General features: G+C 40.0%; 1 protein-coding gene across 1 annotated transcript in view; it reads left to right on the forward strand.

The window, feature by feature from the left end:
* PHEX (phosphate regulating endopeptidase X-linked) overlaps positions 1 to 18,260 on the forward strand; it is a 207,919-nt gene that overhangs the window by 131,000 nt on the left and 58,659 nt on the right. Inside the window, exons 13-14 of the mRNA XM_004021961.6 lie at positions 5,508 to 5,585; positions 16,811 to 16,914. Of these exons, the coding sequence (XP_004022010.1) occupies positions 5,508 to 5,585; positions 16,811 to 16,914 (182 nt within the window). The remainder of the gene's footprint in view (positions 1 to 5,507; positions 5,586 to 16,810; positions 16,915 to 18,260) is intronic.

The raw sequence follows: 18,260 nt of genomic DNA on the forward strand, positions 1-18,260 counted from the left end.
AAGCAAAGAGTACATGCCAGCTGAGTCTTCATCTTTTAAAACAGTTTCCTGGCAGTGCAACAAGGACCTTTAGTTATATGTCATTGGCCAAAATCTCATCCTGTAGCCACCTTTAACTGCAAAGGAAGCTGGATGATGCAACAGTTTTTTTGTTGGGTCCATTATCAACCCTAAGAAGGAGTGTGGATATTGGATAGCTAATAGGCGGTATTTGCTTCAGAAAAGTTAAATAGTTTGCTCACTGTCACACAGGTAGTAAAGAGCATTTAAGCCTCCTTTATTAAGGAAGGCAGTCCAGTTGTCATGTGCAGCACTTTCTAGAGGTCTGTGTGAATAAGGGATAGGAATGCATGGACCACAGCCTTGTTTAACTCACTGAAACTATGAGCCATGCCATGTAGGGCCACCCAAGACGGACGTGTCACGGTGGAGAGGTCTGACAAAATATGGTCGACTGGAGAAGGGAATGGCAAGCCACTTCAGTATTCTTGCCTTGAGAACACCATGAACAGCATGAAAAGGCAAAAAGATAGGACACTGAAAGATGAACTCCCCAGGTCAGTAGGTACCTAATATGCTACTGGAGAAGAGTGGAGAAATAACTCCAGAAAGAGTGAAGAGACAGAGCCAAAGCAAAAACAACACCTAGTTGTGGATGTGACTGATGATGGAAGCAAGGTCTGATGCTGTAAAGAGCAATATTTCATAGAGACCTAGAATGTTAGGTCCATGAATCAAGGCAAATTGGAAGTGGTCAGGGAGGAGATGGCAAGAGTGAACGTCGACATTTTAGGAATCAGCTAACTAAAATGGACTGGAATGGGTGAATTTAACTCAGATGACCATTATATCTACTACTGTGGTCAGGAATCCCTTAGAAGAAATGGAATAGCCATCATGGTCAACAGAAGAGTCTGAAATGCAGTACTTGGATGCAATCTCAAAAATGATAGAATGATCTCTGTTCATTTCCAAGGCAAACCATTCAATATCACACTAATCCTAGTCTATATCCCGACCAGTAATGCTGAAGAAGTTGACATTGAATGGTTCTATGAAGACCTACAAGACCTTTTAGAACTAACACCCCCAAAAGATGTCCTTTTCATGATAGGGGACTGGAATGCAAAAGTAGGAAGTCAAGAAACACCTGGAGTAACAGGCAGATTTGGCCTTGGAGTATGGATGAAGCAGGGCAAAGACTAATAGAGTTTTGCCAAGAAAATGCACTGGTCATAGCAAACACCCTCTTCCGAAAACACAAGAGAAGACTCTACACATGGACATCACAGGATGGTCAACACTGAAATCAGATTGATTATATTCTTTGTAGCCAAACATGGAGAAGCTCTATACAGTCAGTAAAAACAAGACCAGGAGCTGACTGTGGCTCAGATCATGAACTCCTTATTGCCAAATTCAGACATAAATTGAAGAAAGTAGGGAAAACCACTAGACCATTCAGGTATGACCTAAATCAAATCCCTTATGATTATACTGTGGAAGTGAGAAATAGATTTAAGGGACTAGATCTGATAGAGTGCCTGATGAAGTATGGAATGAGGTTTGTGACATTGTACAGGAGACAGGGAGCAAGACCATCCCCAAGAAAAAGAAATGCAAAAAAGCAAAATGGCTGTCTGAGGAGGACTTATAAATAGCTATGAAAAGAAGAGAAGCAAAAGCAAAGGAGAAAAGGAAAGATATACCCATTTGAATGCAGAGTTCTAAAGAATGGGAAGGAAAGATGAAAAGTTACGAGCAACCTAGACAGCATATCAAAAAACAGAGACATTACTTTGCCAACAAAGTAATGTCTAGTCAAAGCTATGGTTTTTCCTGTGGTCATGTATGGATGTGAGAGTTGGACTGTGAAGAAGGCTGAGCACCGAAGAATTGATGCTTTTGAACTGTGGTGTTGGAGAAGACTCTTGAGAGTCCCTTGGACTGCAAGGAGATCCAACCAGTCCCTCCTAAAGGAAATCAGGCCTGAATATTCATTGGAAGGACTGATGCTAAAGCTGAAACTCCAATACTTTGGCAACCTGATGTGAAGAACTGACTCATTTGAAAGACCCTGATACTGGGAAAGATTGAAGGCAGGAGAAGGGGATGCGATGGTTGGATGGCATCACCAACTCAATGGGCATGAATTTGAGTAAGCTCCGGGAGTTGGTGATGGACAGGGAGGCCTGGTGTGCTGCAGTCCATGGGGTTGCAAAGAGTGGGACACGACTGAGCGACTCAACTGAACTAAATGCACGTACTGGTTATGGAAGACTCTGGAGTTTTTGATCAGCCACAAACAGCCTGGGAAATGTTTCTTGCAGGATATAACGTGCAGTCTGTTATCCATCTATCCCCTCATTCTCTCAGTATTTGCTGTGGCCCTTGCCTTTCCTTCTTTTCCATATAACCCATGGAGTAATTGATTTCAGGCCTGCCTCACTAATGCTTTGCCATCAAGCTGTTGGTGCCTCGTTTCTTCCCATTCTTGAAAAATTACAAAGTGATGTCCATCAGTTATTTGCTTTAAAGGGTCTTTCAGAGTTTATTTGGAGAGTGGGTGCCCTTCTAAGTGTGTCAAGCGGAAAGGTGTGTAACACAGGGATTTGGAGGCTTATACAGTCATCAGGAGGGCTGAGCAGTGAAGTGTAGAGCCTGCCCATGGTCTCTGCTGCTCATACCCATAGGGGTCTTCTGCAGAGAGCGTGTGGGAGCTGCTGGCCAAGTGTTCTATCTGCTACCTGCAGATGCGCCATGCCTGCCCAGAGCTACTGGCTGTGAGTGAATAACTGGTGTCTCCTCCTCTACTCCTCCTGTCTCCTGTGAATGCTTTTCATTCACAAAGTCTGACCTGGAGCCAGGTCCCAAGGAGCCTGGGGAGATGGGGTTTGGAGGCTTCTCAGGGGAGAGTAGCATGGGATGGGGTGGGAAGATGTGGAAGTGACAACAGGCTGACTGGCAGGGATGACTTGAGTTTGAATAGAGGCATAACAACACAGCACGGTTTGGGGGAAGAAGTATTCTTTTCCAATGTTGGCAGTGTTGCTATTAGTATTATTACTTTATCTTTGTGTTCTTAGCAGATGAATGGAGATTTTTTTATACCTCTATTCTGGCTCTCTTCAAATCATGGTATTGCTAAATAATAAAAAAGGATTCAATGACCTGCATATACAGTGCAGAAGGTAATATATTCTGTGAAGCTCTGTAGTGCAGTGGGGGACCCAGAGTGTGAGATTTGAAAAACAATGCATAATTCACCAGCATGCTATGGAAAGAGCGGTGTTCAGAAAACAATTGTGGATGACTCAGCTTGTATATTCCTTTTTTTTTTTTTTGAAGCTATCTGGAGCTCTTTATTTGTTATAGTTATATATATGACTTGTGGTGAGCTGATAAAACACAGTGAGGAATTAAACACAATGAGGGAAATATTAGAAGAGTTTCGGAAGAAGGTAACCTAGAGACATATGCTGTATTGTTCGGTGTTGGGGGAGAGCTGTAACCTCTAGTTATCTGCTGTCTGGGTCACATCAGGCTTTCAGTGTAACTCACAGGGCTTTGAAGACAAAATTTGATCTGTGCTATATTTGAGTCTGGAATAGCAAAACCATTATGACTGTGTCCTATGGCACTTGTAAAATCTTTTCCGAGTCTGGAGTTTCAAGTTTCTGCTGACATTTAATATTTGAATTATCTCAAGGAAGATAAAGAAAACGTACTATCTTTCTTGAGTAAGGAAAATTGAAAGGGTTGAAAGAAAAAAAGACTCATTACTAAGAGCAGTGTGCAAAGGGCAATGGTTTTAGCTTTGCTGGAATAAAATCAATATGTTTGGGATTGCCTGGTGTCTTACAGTGGGTCTTCTCGAGGCAGAGTTGGAGATGAGGATTCACATTCAAATGATTTATGATTTATTCAGCAAGTGCTCCCAGGAGAAGCCAGCAAGGGAAAGAGGGAAGCCAGACTGGGAAGGGTAAGAGATGGACCCAGGTCCCATTTCAGGGGAAGTCTCAGATAGTCTGATCCTGCAGGGAACTCTGGCACGCAAATTATACCTTATACTCCATCCTGAACTGAAGCAAAGGAGCTGGACTTTCACATTCCTGCTATAGTCAGTCTTTGGCTGAGGGCTGCTTGGCCGCCAGTGGAGCTGGGGGCGCAAGGCAGATAAACCCGCAAGGAAGGAGCTGTTTTGAGTGCACAGAAGGTGTCCTAGTAACCCTGGGGCAGGCCTTCAGAGTCTCAGGTGCTTGCCTTTAGAAAGGAAGAACAGAGATCCTGGAGAGAGATGTGCTGAAGTGATAAAAGGGATCTGGCCAGAGCTCTGCCATTGTACTTACTCTTTGAGTAAGCTGTTCTTTCGTTTTGGTGAAACCCTGAATTGGGGGGATCGGAGGAGACAGTTTCTTGAGGGCAAGGGTTGGCAAACCTTTTCTTTAAAGTAAAGGGCTAGAGAGCAAATATTTGAGACTTTGTGGACCACAGAGTTTCTCTCCCAACTCTTCAACTCTGCCATTATAGTGTAAAAGCAGCCATCTAAATGAGTCATGCAGATGAGTGGGCATGGCTCTGTGCCAGTGAAACTTGATTTATAGAAACAGATGGGGGGTGGGGAGGCAGAGAGAAGATTTGGCCCAGAGGCCATAGTTTGCCCATCCCTGCTGTGGAGCCTCCTTGTATGTACCTGAGACGGCTTTTTCCTTTATCCATTTCCTGTATCCTGCAAAACAGGGAATAAGTGGTATGTCTATCAAAAGGATGGTTATGATGCATCTTCAATTAGTCTAGACCCCCTCCCTCAAATTTTTCTGGCATCCTAGCCATCATTCCCAGGGTTGCACAGATAATCTCACTGAAGGGTGACTCATTTTATTGCTGCTAAAAATACTTTGTTCTCTCTTGTCTGTGAAATCAGACACAGACTTCTCAGCATGGCATTTGGGAAACCCTGGGAACAGGGCGAAGTTGATTTTGCTGCATTGTTTTCTGTCCACCATTTGTGCTTTCTAGTCCAGCTCCGTGCAACTACTCACCCTCTCTCTGGCGTACGCTTTGTTTTTCATTTCCTTGACTTTGCCCCTGCTGTTTTCTCTCCTGGAATTCCTTCCTCTTAGTTCTGCATTTTGAAATCCCAGCCATTCTCTGAGACTCAGTTTGATCCCCTTCTCCATTAAGCATTTTCCCCATGAGGAAATAATATCTGCTCTGGACTTCATTAACAATATTGTCTATAAATGCAGTTATCTATTTATAGATAATATTGTCTGTATCTAAACCTTTATGTTCAATTATATAGTTCTTTGCTACATTCACTATACTTTTAACATATTGAGGGAAGGGACTTAGATTTTTTTAAATTTCTTGTCCTTCACAGTTGATTACATATAGTAGATATTCAGTAAATAGAGTTTTCAGATGAAGGTTACATTCTTACATCCTGTGATTATTAATGACTTAAGTGCTGAAATTCTGACATCATTTTTTCCCCCTTTTTATAGGCAAGAGCTGTTTTGGCAAAAGTTGGCTATCCTGAGTTTATAATGAATGATACTCACATTAATGAAGACCTCAAGGCAGTAAGTGCTAAATTTACTATATTTCTTTTTTTTTTTTTCTCCTGGCAAGTTGTACTGGTCTCATGCCTTTCTACTAACCCAAGTCTAGGCAATTAAATCTGGTTGTGCCATAAAGCACCAACTTTTCATTCATTCCTTGGCTAGATATGAGCCTCATTATGCCACACATATCATAAGATTCAGAGCAGATTCACAATAAAGCAAGTGTCAGAAAGAGTGTGTACCTGAGTGGGTACCGTAAAGCAAATGGGTTTGGATTTGGTCTAATTTGATCATAAAGGAAAGAGTTAAGAAAACTGAATATTTTACAATTAATGTACATGTTCTAATGGTGAATATATGATGTTTGTTGTTAAATAGTCTATGTGCTTCGTTCATAGTAAATGATTAGTAATAAATCTTGCCTGTTGTGAGTTAACTTCATTAAACTTTATGAGTGTTTTGGCAAACTAAGTGCATATACATATGATTCTATAATTTATTGTGAATTGGACTGTATATTTATAGTAAGTTTCTGATGGAGAAATAATCATTTTTATTCTAATATTATGGGACATATATTTTTCAGTAGATACATTTGTTGCAGGCCTTTCTAGTCATAACCACTGTCACTTGCTTTCCTACAGATAATTCTGGTAAAGAACTTTTCTTCATCACAAAACCCGCTCTTTTTACCACTCACTAGATTTTCTTGAAAAAGTAGTTTTAAAAAATTAATTAAATAACTATTGTTCTGTAATGTAGCTCTTTCCTGAGATTGTGGTTTAACAAGCAATCCTAACTTTGTACATGAACATTGGAATTTTATAAGATCATCCAAAAGTGAGTGAAAACTTTAATTTGAAAGTTTCTCCATTGGGCTCCCAAGATATGGCCTTCCAAAGTATTGATCTAGTTGCTGTAGAGGAAAATAATTGTGCTTCACAGTATCCCAGAGCTCTGACAGCCCATCTTATTACACATTGTTTTGATCCTGAAAAATCTCACTATGACTATGATGGTGAAAGATACTGACACATTTGCCACATTCATGTACATTATCTTTTAAACACCACACTGAACCTGTGAAATAAATGGTATTTATCTGGGTATTGCAGAAAAGGCCATAGAGACTCAAAGTAGTTAATTGATTTCCTCAGTGCCCTCCAAGCATCAGAGCCAGGACTGAAATCTGGGTCTAGGGAACTCTGCTTGTAATCAGAGAATGGGTTTTGCAGGGTTCTTGTCAGGCACCCCTGCTGGAGGAACAGAGGAGTGAGCTGAAGAGTGGATGGGAACTGCTTTCCCAGAGCTGGTTGGGTTGAGATGAGTGAAGGGATGGAGGTCATATTGTTAACTGGGTAAGAGCACAGCCTTTGGAGTGATTCTGGCACTTCCACTTACTAGTTATTTGAGCTTGTGCAAGTTTTTTAATTTCAGTTGGCTTCCTTTTCGTTATCTAAAGACTGGAGATAATAATAGCCAAGTCTATTATTGTTGAAAAGATTAAGTGAGATTCATTTCAGTTGCTCAGTCATGTCCAACTCTTTGCGATCCCATGGACTGCAGCACGCCATGCCTCCCTGTCCATCACCAACTCCTGGAGCTTACTCAAACTCACGTCCATTGAGTCGGTGATGCCATCCAACCATCTCATTCTCTGTCATCCCCTTCTCCTCCTGCCCTCAATATTTCCCAGCATCAGGGTCTTTTCAAATGAGTCAGTTCTTTACATCAGGTGGCCAAAGTATTGGAGTTTCAGCTTTAGCATCAGTCCTTCCAATGAACACCCAGGACTGATCTCCTTTAGGATGAACTGTTGATCTCCTTGAGTTGAAGGGACTCTCAAGACTCTTCTCCAACACCACAGTTCAAAGGCATCAATTCTTCAGCCCTCAGCTTTCTTTATAGTCCAACTCTCACATCTATATATGACTACTGGAAAAACCATAGCTTTGACTAGATGGACCTTTGTCGGCAAAGTAATGTTTCTGCTTTCTAATATGCTGTCTAGGTTTGTCATAACTTTTCTTCCAAGGAGCAAGCATCTTTTAAATGAGATTAATTAAGTGTAAAAGCACCTAGCATAATGTCTGGCACATAAGTCATCTCCCTATAAATGATAGCTGTAACTTAGCAGCAATGAGAACTATTGTTGCTAAGAAGAGTATCACCAGGTCACAAAGTACCTCAGCAGGAGAACCTGGAGAATTACATGTGACTGGCAAACATCTCAAGTCAGGACTGCAGAGGAGGGGACTGCCCTGGTGGTCTAGTGGTTGAGAATCCGTCTTCTAATACTGGGGACGTGGATTCGATCCCTGGTTGGGGAACTACGATCCCACATGCTATGGAGCAGCTAAGCCTGTGCACCACAGCTCCTGAGCCTGCACATTGGAAGTGCTGAGACCGTGTGCTCTGTGTGCACTAGAGAGAAGCCTGCACTGCTGCAGTGAAAGGTCCTGTGCACTGCAACTAAGACTCAACACAGCCAAAAATACATATTTTTTTAAAAAAGAATGCAGATGAGAAGATTTGAGATGCAGTTTGTTGTAGTGGTTATGAACATGGATCCTGGGATCAAAGTGTCTGGAGTTAAATCACTATTCTTCTGTTTTCTAGCTGTGCGACCTGAGGTAGGTTATACTATATCTCTGTGCCTCAGTTTACTCATCTCAGTTTCCTCATATTAAAATGGAGATAGTAATAATCCTTGCCTTCAGTTCCGTTCAATGCAGTTCAGTTGCTTAGTCATGTCTGACTCTTTGTGACCTGATGGACTGCAGCACACCAGGCTTCCCTGTCCATCACCAACTCTGTCCATGACCAGTCCCTGCCTACAGGGCTGCTAGGAGGCTCAGATAAGTTAACATAATTAAAGCATATAGAACTGGTCCTGGCACACAGGAAGCACTCTAGAAGTGTTAGTTATAGCTTCTTCAATTTTCCCTTCCGATAGTAAATTATTTTGGTTTGGAGAAGTCATTACAGATTAACACATATAATATCCATGTGCCTGAAATTGATTTAAGAGGCTGCACAGATGGAACAGTCTCAAGCCTTAATCCAATAAGATAGCATTCAGGGCTCATTCACAGTGTTTAGTTGATCAAGTTTTGTTGGCAGTCTGCTGCTGTTTAAAGTGAATGCCCCAAATTTAAGAGTTCAGTAAATGTAGTACCTTTTGTGAAAAGAGACAAGACGCCAGACAGGATGCAATGTTAGGTATATTTCCTCGTGTCTCCACAGCCTGAACTGAAGACATTATACACCAAGATTTTGAAGTACTTTTGTAAAGAAATGGCTTTCATCTGACTCATTACTGAGATAGACACAATTACACCACAGAATTTCTAACAGTTTAAAAAAAGACAGTGAAAAAAACACAAATGCAAGAAGCAAAAAATCCATTTCTGTTCAGAAACTGATAAAGAAAACCTGAAAATAGGTGAAGGATGCTTGGTGTGATAGATAGTAACAGTGTCACCAAGGTTAATAGCAAAAGGACTAAAGTATTGCTGATACACAATGGGACTGTGTTTTCAGTTTTGAGAAATATGTAGATAAGGACTACTATAGGGCCTCTGAGAAATTTCTGGTAATACAAACTCTGAACAGGAAAGGCTGTTGCAAATGAAAAGCAGTTTACTTTATTTGTTGCAAGTAAAAATGTGATTTATCAGGCACAAACACAAAAGGAAAGATAGGGACTGGGGAATGGATTAGATAAAAGTCAAGGAGAAATTGATCATTGGAACATAGAGAAAGCAAGGGAATTCCAGAGAAATATCTACTTCTATTTCATTGATAAAGCCTTGGATTGTGTGGATCACAACACTTTGTGGAAAATTCTGAAAGATATGGGAATACCAGATCACCTTACTTGCCTCCTGAGAAACCTATATGTGGGTCAAGAAGCAATAGTTAGAATGTTACATGGAACAACTAACTGGTTAAAAATTGGGAAAGGAGTATGACAAGGCTGTATATTGTTACCCTTCTTATTTAACTTATATGCAGAGTACATCATGCGAAATGCCAGGCTAGGTGAATCGCAGGCTGGAATCAAAATTGCTGGGAGAAATATCCACAACTTCAGATATGCAGATGATACCACTCTAATGGCAGAGAGTGAAGAGGAACTAAAGAGCCTCTTGATGAGGGTGAAAGAGGAGAGTGAAAAAGCTGGCTTAAAACTCAACATTCAAAAAACAAAGATCATGGCATCTGGTCCCATCACTTCATGGCAAATAGAAGCAAAAAAAGTGAAAGCAGTGACAGATTTCATTTTCTTGGACTCCAAAATCAGTGTGGATGGTGACTGCAGCCATGAAATTAAAAGATGCTTGCTCCTTGGAAGGAAAGCTATGGCAAACCTAGACAGTGTATTAAAAAGCAAAGGCTTCACTTTGCTGACAAAGGTCTGTCTAGTCAAAGCTATGGTTTTTCCAGTAGTTATGTATGGATGTGAGCATTGGACCATAAAGAAAGCTGAGCACCAAAGAACTGATGTCTTTGAATTGTGGTGCTGAAGAAGACTCTTGAGAGTCCCCTGGACTGAAGGGAGATCAACCCAGTCAATCTTAAATGAAATCAATCCTGAATATTCATTGGAAGGGTTGATGGCCACCTGATGCAAAGAGCCAACTCATTGGAAAAGACCCTGATGCTGGGAAAGATTGAAGGCAACAGGAAAAGAAGGCAGCAGAGGATGAGATGGTTGGATAGCATCATGAACTCAATGGACATGAATTTGAGCAAACTTTGGGAATTTGTGGAAGACAGAGAAGCCTAGCATGCTGTAGTCTGAGGGTTCATAAAGAGTTGTACACAATTGAGTGTCTGAGCAACAGCAACAACAAGGAGAAAGGCTGAAAACTGAAGTTAGGGTCATGTGGAGATAAGAGCACATGGAAAAGAACTCACAGGAAAATGTAAAGAATTAGAAAAAAAAATGTTTCTTCTGAGCATGACAGGGTAAACTAAGATAGCCAGCAAAGTATTTCTGAGCAGCAGTCTTTTTGTAGTCTTTTAAAAGAGCAAGAAAGGCAATGCCCTCTATGTGAACCTCCAGTAGTGTACAGGCTTCCCTGGTGGCTCAGATGCTGAAGAATCTGCCTGCAATGCAGGAGACACAAGTTCAGTCCCTGGGTCGGGAAGATCCCCTGGAGAAGGGAATGGCTACTCACTCTAGTATTCTTGCCCGGAGAACTCCATGGACAGAAAAGCCTGGTGGGCTACAGTCCATGGGATTGCAAAGAGTCAGACACGACTGAGTGACAAACACACACACACCAGTAGTGTACAGGAAAGCCTGCTACTCAGTGCAAAAAGAAAGATACCAGTCTACGTTCAAATAAACCTTATAAAGTGTACCTTCACTGCTCCTTAATGGAGAGAGACACAAGAATGAGATTTTCCCAATTTGGGGGAGATTTCTGTATCAGTCAGGAAAGCCAAACAACACTAGCTATTTCAAAGAGAGGAGATTTAATACAGGAAATAGGTTGGAAGGTGAGGTAAACCAGAGATTAATAACTTTTTCAGGAAGCAGTGATCTCCCTTGTGTCTAGGGATGCAAAAGGGAGGAGGTGGTGGTATCATCGAGAGCAGAGGAGGAACTGCCACTCCAGAATCATTGCTGGAAGAAAGGAGAAAGAGGAACCGCAGAGAACAAACACAGCATCCTTTCCCCTCCTGCCACCTGCTGATTTCCCTCAGTGCCTCCTATTGGCAGGAAGCCAACTGGCAATGGCGCCTGGGAAACATGGTTTTCAGATTCACAGCCCAGCGTTACAGAACCGAGTAAAAGGGCGTGCACGTATCTGAGAGACAACAGGTAAATAATCCAGCCCATTAGGCGCATCACTCACTGTTGTGAAAGCCAGTGGCGAATTACAGTAGGAGCTCAAGTCAGAATCATAGCCGGCATCCATTTACTTAGGAGAACTGAGTGAGTCAAAGTCGCTCAGTCGTGTCTGACTCTTTGCGACCCCGTAGACTATGCAGTCCATGGAATTGTCCAGGCCAGAATACTGGAGTGGGTAGCCTCTCCCTTCTCCAGGGGATCTTCCCAACCCAGGGATCGAACCCAGGTCTCCCACATGGCAGGCAGATTCTTTACCAGCTGAGCTATCAGACTTAGGAGAATAGGATGTGGGTAATTTTTCAGAGATCAGTGTTTCTGGTGAGTGATGCACACATACATTTGATACATAGACATAAATATGTGAATAGAGATGTCTAGGTAATATGGGAACCCAATGTTCTCTGGGGCAGGTCTTGGTCTACTCTTACCAGTGAGATATGTGTGTTTATGTGTGAATATGTTTTATGTGTGCATAAATGACAGAGAGTGCTGCTGCCACTATGCAAGAGTGAGGTGATGCTTAGGTGGAGTGCTCTAGAAAAACAGGTTGTTGAAACCATTCTGTACTCCTTGGTAAAAACACAAAATGAACCATTGTGGCCAGCTGTCTCAAGGGATCTCTGGCCCTCATGGCCCTGGAAAGGCAAGAATGGGCACTGGAGGGAGGTGCACTGGTGCCCACCAGCCTTGTAGCCCATCCCCCATCCCTCCTGCACACCAGCCTCCATCTTCAGTGCTCCGCTGGCTACAGCAGACCGAGACTTCCCTTTATCCCCAGTGGTGGCAGCGGGCCGTCTGGTTTCATCTGGTTCCTGGTTGGTGTGGTAGTTGATGCTCCCTCAGAGTCACCCTTGCGTGGCTGTTTGTGGGAATTCTATCTTCCGCAGTGTTCTGTATATATAGGTTGTTAAACATTGTGAACACCATCCCTGTATGTAGGTGTGTATATATGTATACATACATAACCACTTACAGCAAAGCCATCTAAACACAGCGATCTTGCATATTACTTTGCTATTTAAATAAAGGAAAACATAATTCTAAAATCTGGATTCCATTGACGTTTTCACAGTTCTTTGCTGCCTAAAATAAAATCTTTCCTAGAGGTGTCTGGATATATCGCTGAGTACGTTTGAATGGGTTAACTTAAAAAGTAGTTTAGAATCTGTACTTCCCGTTGGCTCATGTAGTATCTTGAAAGTGAAAGTAAAGTTGCTAAGTCGTGTCCGACTCTTTGTGACCCCGTGGACTGTAGCCTCCAGGCTCCTCCATCCATGGGATTTTCCAGGCAAGAGTACTGGAGTGGGGTGCCATCTCCTTCTCCAAATGTCTTATCAACTTGTATTTACTGATCCTACAGAGAAGCTGAATACATTGCCTTGTTTTGCCCTTATCATGTGTTCCACACCTTTGAGAAAGGTAATAGTTTTATTCTTCTATTTAGTCTGTTGCATTTGGTGCTAAGCATCCAGGATAGGGTGTCCACCAAGAGAAAGTCAGATTCCCCTAGATTTTATCTTCTGGACAGCTATGCTTAAAAAATGACATGAAAGCCCCAATAAAAGTCGGGAGATACAATTGATTGAAAGTCATTATCAACTTGACCTAGATTGTCACCAGTAACTGAAAGGACAAGAGACTTTTGAGCCAATTATTGTCACTTTCAAAGTTAAAACATTTTGGGGGAAGATCACAAGTGGTTCTGAAATATTCATGCACATTCATTCTTATTGCTATCTCTACAACAAGCAGAACTTTCCCAGTGGTTGCTAGGTTTCATAGTTTTTTCTCCTTCAGGATCCTAGTGAAATACTTGAAATGATCACAGTATTATCAGATGATGGAAAATTTGAGAAATAGAGAAAAGGAATGAAAAAAACCCTGAATGTTGGTATTCAAACATAATAATACATACTTCTGTTTTAGTGTGTTATTTTGTCTTTCCATTTTTGTATAGCTGTAATTGATGCTTATATATAATTTTGTACACTGACCTTTACAGTTGATAGATTGTTTTGTCCTTGTCTTCCATAGCCTTCATTACCATTATTTTAACAGCTGTCTGACAGTAAGTAAACTGTACCCTGATTTATTTAATCACAGCTTCTCCTCCTCCCTCCCTGTGCTCTTTCTGTTGAATCATCAGTTTTCTTATTAGGGCCAGTGAAAATAACATTGAAATAGGAACCTAATGATGTGGACTGAATGACTTAGCCAGGTTCCATAATCCCTCCATCTCTGTTTCCCATATGGCCCTTTCCTATCCCCAAACACTCAACCTGTCTTACAGGAGAAGGTAAAAATTGTCGCCTATTACCTGTGATTTCCATTGAATAAATGGCAGCCCACTCCAGTATTCTTGCCTGGAGAATCCTGTGGACAGGGGAGCCTGGTGGGCTGCTGTCCCTAGGATCACATAGAGTCAGACATAACTGAAGTGACTTAGCATGCATGCATGCGCTGGAGAAGAAAATGGCAACCCACTCCAGTATTCTTGCCTGGAGAATCCCAGGGACAGAAGAGCTTGGTGGGCTGCTGTCTCTGGGGTCGCACAGTCGGACATGACTGAAGCGACTTAGCAGCAGCAGCATTATCTGTGATTTCCATTGAATAAATAGAATAGATGAACCAAACCAGGCTAAGAAATAGAAGCTATGCTCAGTTTAATAATAAAAACAATTTAAAATGTATCCTCTGAACATAGGTAAGCTGTTGGCACATTGTCATTATTTGCCTCCAAGTTTTGTTCTCCATGATCATTTCCATGGCTATGGTAGGACCATATTTATTTAAAGTATTTTTAGACTTGGAACTCCTTTTTTCTTTAAAGCAAAATTTGCATTTAACAGCTGTAGAACAACCTGCATGTCAAGGGTTTTTTTTTTCTTTCCCCCAAATGGAACAGGAAAGTACCATTAGCAAACTCTTCTAAAAGTAACAAGTGACCCCATTGATAGTACAAAAAAAGTTAGTATATTTGAAGGAAATTCCTTTGGGAGCATTTTCCAGAACATGCTCTGAACCCAAGAACATATCTGAATTTTCTATCAGTTGCAATCATATTCTAAAAATTCTGACAGAGCTGTGTTGGGAACGAAAGCTAAAAAATAATTGAACAGTGGACACATCTTTTAACTGTGTGATCTGGGAATGTATTAGGATTGCTAGTTAAGGTCATTTATTTGAACAAGGGATTTACTCTGTTTCATCTGAGGCTGAGTATAAACATCTACCTAAAATGCAATTGATTTTTAAGATTCCTCTTTATTATAAAGCATTTCAAACATCAAAAAAGCATATAAAATCATACTTTGAACACCTCAAGCTTTAACATGTATCAAACATACTTCCCATATTAACTGTATACATACATGCATACATTTTAAATGAATAAAGCAGATACATTGGAAATTCTTTGTGTAATCCTCCTTGATCTAATGTCCTTCCCTGCCTGTCTCCTTCCCCCCAGGCTGTCTTCTTCCCTAGATATCCTCTCTTGAATTCAGTGTTTCTCATTCTCATGCATTTCTTTATGCTTCTGCTACATACATATGTGCCCATAAACAACATATAGTATTATTTAATTAGTTTAAAGTTTTAAAGTTCTCTAATGCATACAACTAGTCTAATGTTCTCAGCATTGCCTTTGAAATTATTTCATGTTCACACATAGAGACAATTTGTTTAGACTTCTGTGCTGTATTCTATTAGGTGACTATACCTTGGTTTATTTATCAGCCACCACCCCTAAGAGGATTGATAGTGAAGTCGCTCAGTCATGTTGGACTCTTTGCGACCCCATGGACGGTAGCCCACCAGGCTCTTCCGTCCATGGGATTCTCCAGGCAAGAATACTGGAGTGGGTTGCCGTTTCCTTCTCCAGGGGATCTTCCCGACCCAGGGATCGAACCCAGGTCTCCCACATTGCAGGCAGACACTTTAACCTCTGAGCCACCAGGGAAGCCCAAGAGGATTGAGTGAGGGACAATTTGAAGTCTTATCTCTATAACTTGTTGGCAAGCTGGATTGCCAAAGATGCCAGGATTTGATCCTTTCATTCCTGCCTTTCTCACTCTCTGTGGCTTTAGTTGTTTTATTCTTTTCTGTATATATTGGCTTGGTCCCCTGGAAGGATTGCTAAGATGAGTAATTAAAGTTAAGCTAAGATGAGTAACAAAAGTTACTCTGCAGACAAAATGAATATCCATGATATGTTAGGGAAAAGAGAAACCTGAGCCAGACATTGGCCAACAAACAGACTGTTGTCAAGTTTATAACTGTCAAGTTGTATATATTCATTCGTATCTGTGATGTGATGCCTCTGGGTCTCATATACCTTCATTTGCTGTATTTTAATTTTTGCTTTTAAGAATATCATGGCTTAAATTTACAAAAATTTTACAGCTAATAAAATATGATTACTCTGGATTATTTGCTTCTTCAAATGTGTATTATCCTTATTTTATTCACTACATTTTAATATATTTAAAACCGAAGTATCAGGGAGCACTACAAACCATTGCTTTTACTGTTACACAGATACTATTTACAATATTTAAGTACTGCTAGTTTTATAGATAGTGCCTATAGAATTAAAACTGTCTGCCATTCTCCTTCCAACAAAAAGGAACTCAAGAATCAATTATGTTTTTTTTTCCCTAGTTTAATAGATAGCATTGTTGTGAGCTATCAACTTCCTGTTTTTCTATGTAAGCTATATATGCTTTGCTTCTGTCATTTCATGAATTTTTAGTGACCAGATCATTTTTGAGTGTTGATAGATAATTTCAGTTAATAATTAAATTATTCTAGTGACTCTTAGGGTAGAAAATCAGTCTGAATCACTTTCATTTTTTTTCCATTCATGAACAAATACTGATTACAATAAATTGGATTTTGCCATTTGGCTAAATTATCATCTATGAACTAAACGAGGTTTCAGCTGACTAAACTGAGTGTTATTAGAAGAACCTATATGACAGATAAATAAAGTACACATTTTTAAAAAAGATTAAGAAGTCATGTGGGCAAAGAAATTTGAAACCTAATATGTTCTGTAAAGGTTAAAGTAGATTTTTCAGTTATAAAGCAAATGAAATGCATTGTAAATTAGTGCAGCTTCTCTTATTTTTTAAAAAATGTAATCCAGAATTGACCATATTGATTTTTGAGCTTTTTATTTTAAGAGAAAAATCACTGAGGTGAAATTTCATGGTTTTGTGAATACTGGTTAACCCGTGATGGCTGAGAGATGATGCGAGGAGTGCAGTGTCTCTGCTGGCCGCTCTTTTGTGTGCTGAATTCTTTTTTTTTTTTTTTTTAGAGCCATCTCTTATTTACACTTAGAACAGTGATGGTTGTGGTTTGTTTTATTCAGATCAAGTTTTCAGAATCTGACTACTTTGGCAACGTCCTGCAAACCCGCAAGTATTTAGCACAGACTGATTTCTTCTGGCTGAGAAAAGCTGTTCCCAAAACAGAGTGAGTAAAAAAAAAAAGAAGAAATTAAAAGTGAAATAGATAAATATGTTGATGGGTAGTGGAGTCTCTTTAGATCAAACTTTGTAATTCCCCTCAAGTCAGAGTAGCTGGCTTGCTAATTATTTTGGTTTGGCAAAATCTGTGTTATCTTTTAGCAACTCTTATTTCTGATGTTGTATGAATCAGTTGTTCAATCTCGTTATGACTTCCCCACTCCTAGCATCAATACATATCAAAAGAAGGCTAGTTAAGATACAAATGTTCAAATCATTTCCAGATCTCATTGTGAGTGTGTGTGTGTATATATATTTATAAAAACAAATAAATTGCTCTAGAATTTCACACTCAGGCAGAAATTTTTGAAGATCTTAAAACAAATATCTAAAAAATAAAGTATGATTACAAATGTAGAAATAATTGTATACAGACACACCTCATTTTATTACACTTGGCTTTATCAAACTTTGCAGACAGTGCATTTTTTACAAATTGAAGTTTTGTGGCAACCCTCTGTTGTCAGATGAAGTTTAGCATTTTTTCATGATAAAGTATTTTTAAATTAAGGTATATATATGTTTAGATATAATGTCATTACACACTTCGTAGACTACAGTATAGTATAAATGTAACTTTTATATGCACTGGGAAACCAAAAAAAAATTTTGTGATGTTTGCTTTATTATGGCGATCTCTCACTGAACTCACAATCTCTGAGGTATGCCTGTGGTTATGGAATAACTCTAGGATATTTGTTGAGCTAATGCATATCAAGGAACTGATAGCTCTGGTTATTTTCCTTCAGTAGCAGTTGTCATTTATACCGCTCTTCCCAGCTACTGGTAGAAAACTTCTTACAGGTGGGGAGGTTTCACTAGGAACTTTTGGGGTCAGGGCCAGTTGTGATTCTCAATGATCATGATGATGACAGGAACTAAAAAATATTATGTGTTTATAATGTTCTGGAAAGTGACTTATATTTTTTAATTCATATTTATCCTCTAGTCAATTCTGTGAGATGTTGGTTCTATTTATTAGCCCCATTTTATAAAATGAACAAGAGGCTTACAACTGAGAAATTCTTCAGCTCAGGTTTACATTACTTTCCGTTCTGCCTGTTGATATTTGTACTCTGTTCTGCTGTGACCCAGTTCTCCAAGGTTGTTTTCTGTGTCTTCTCCAGATTGGGTAATTTCTTTTGAGCCATCTTCAAATTTACCAGTTCTTTCTTCTGCATTCTCAAATTTGCTTTTGACTCGTTAACACATTTTTTGTTTTGATTTTTGTACTTTTCAACTCCAAAAGTTCCATTTGCTTTTTTAAAAAATAGTTTCTATTTCTTAGTTAAG

This window comes from Ovis aries, chromosome X (assembly GCF_016772045.2).
Source record: "Ovis aries strain OAR_USU_Benz2616 breed Rambouillet chromosome X, ARS-UI_Ramb_v3.0, whole genome shotgun sequence".
NCBI classification, from domain to species: Eukaryota; Metazoa; Chordata; class Mammalia; order Artiodactyla; family Bovidae; genus Ovis; species Ovis aries.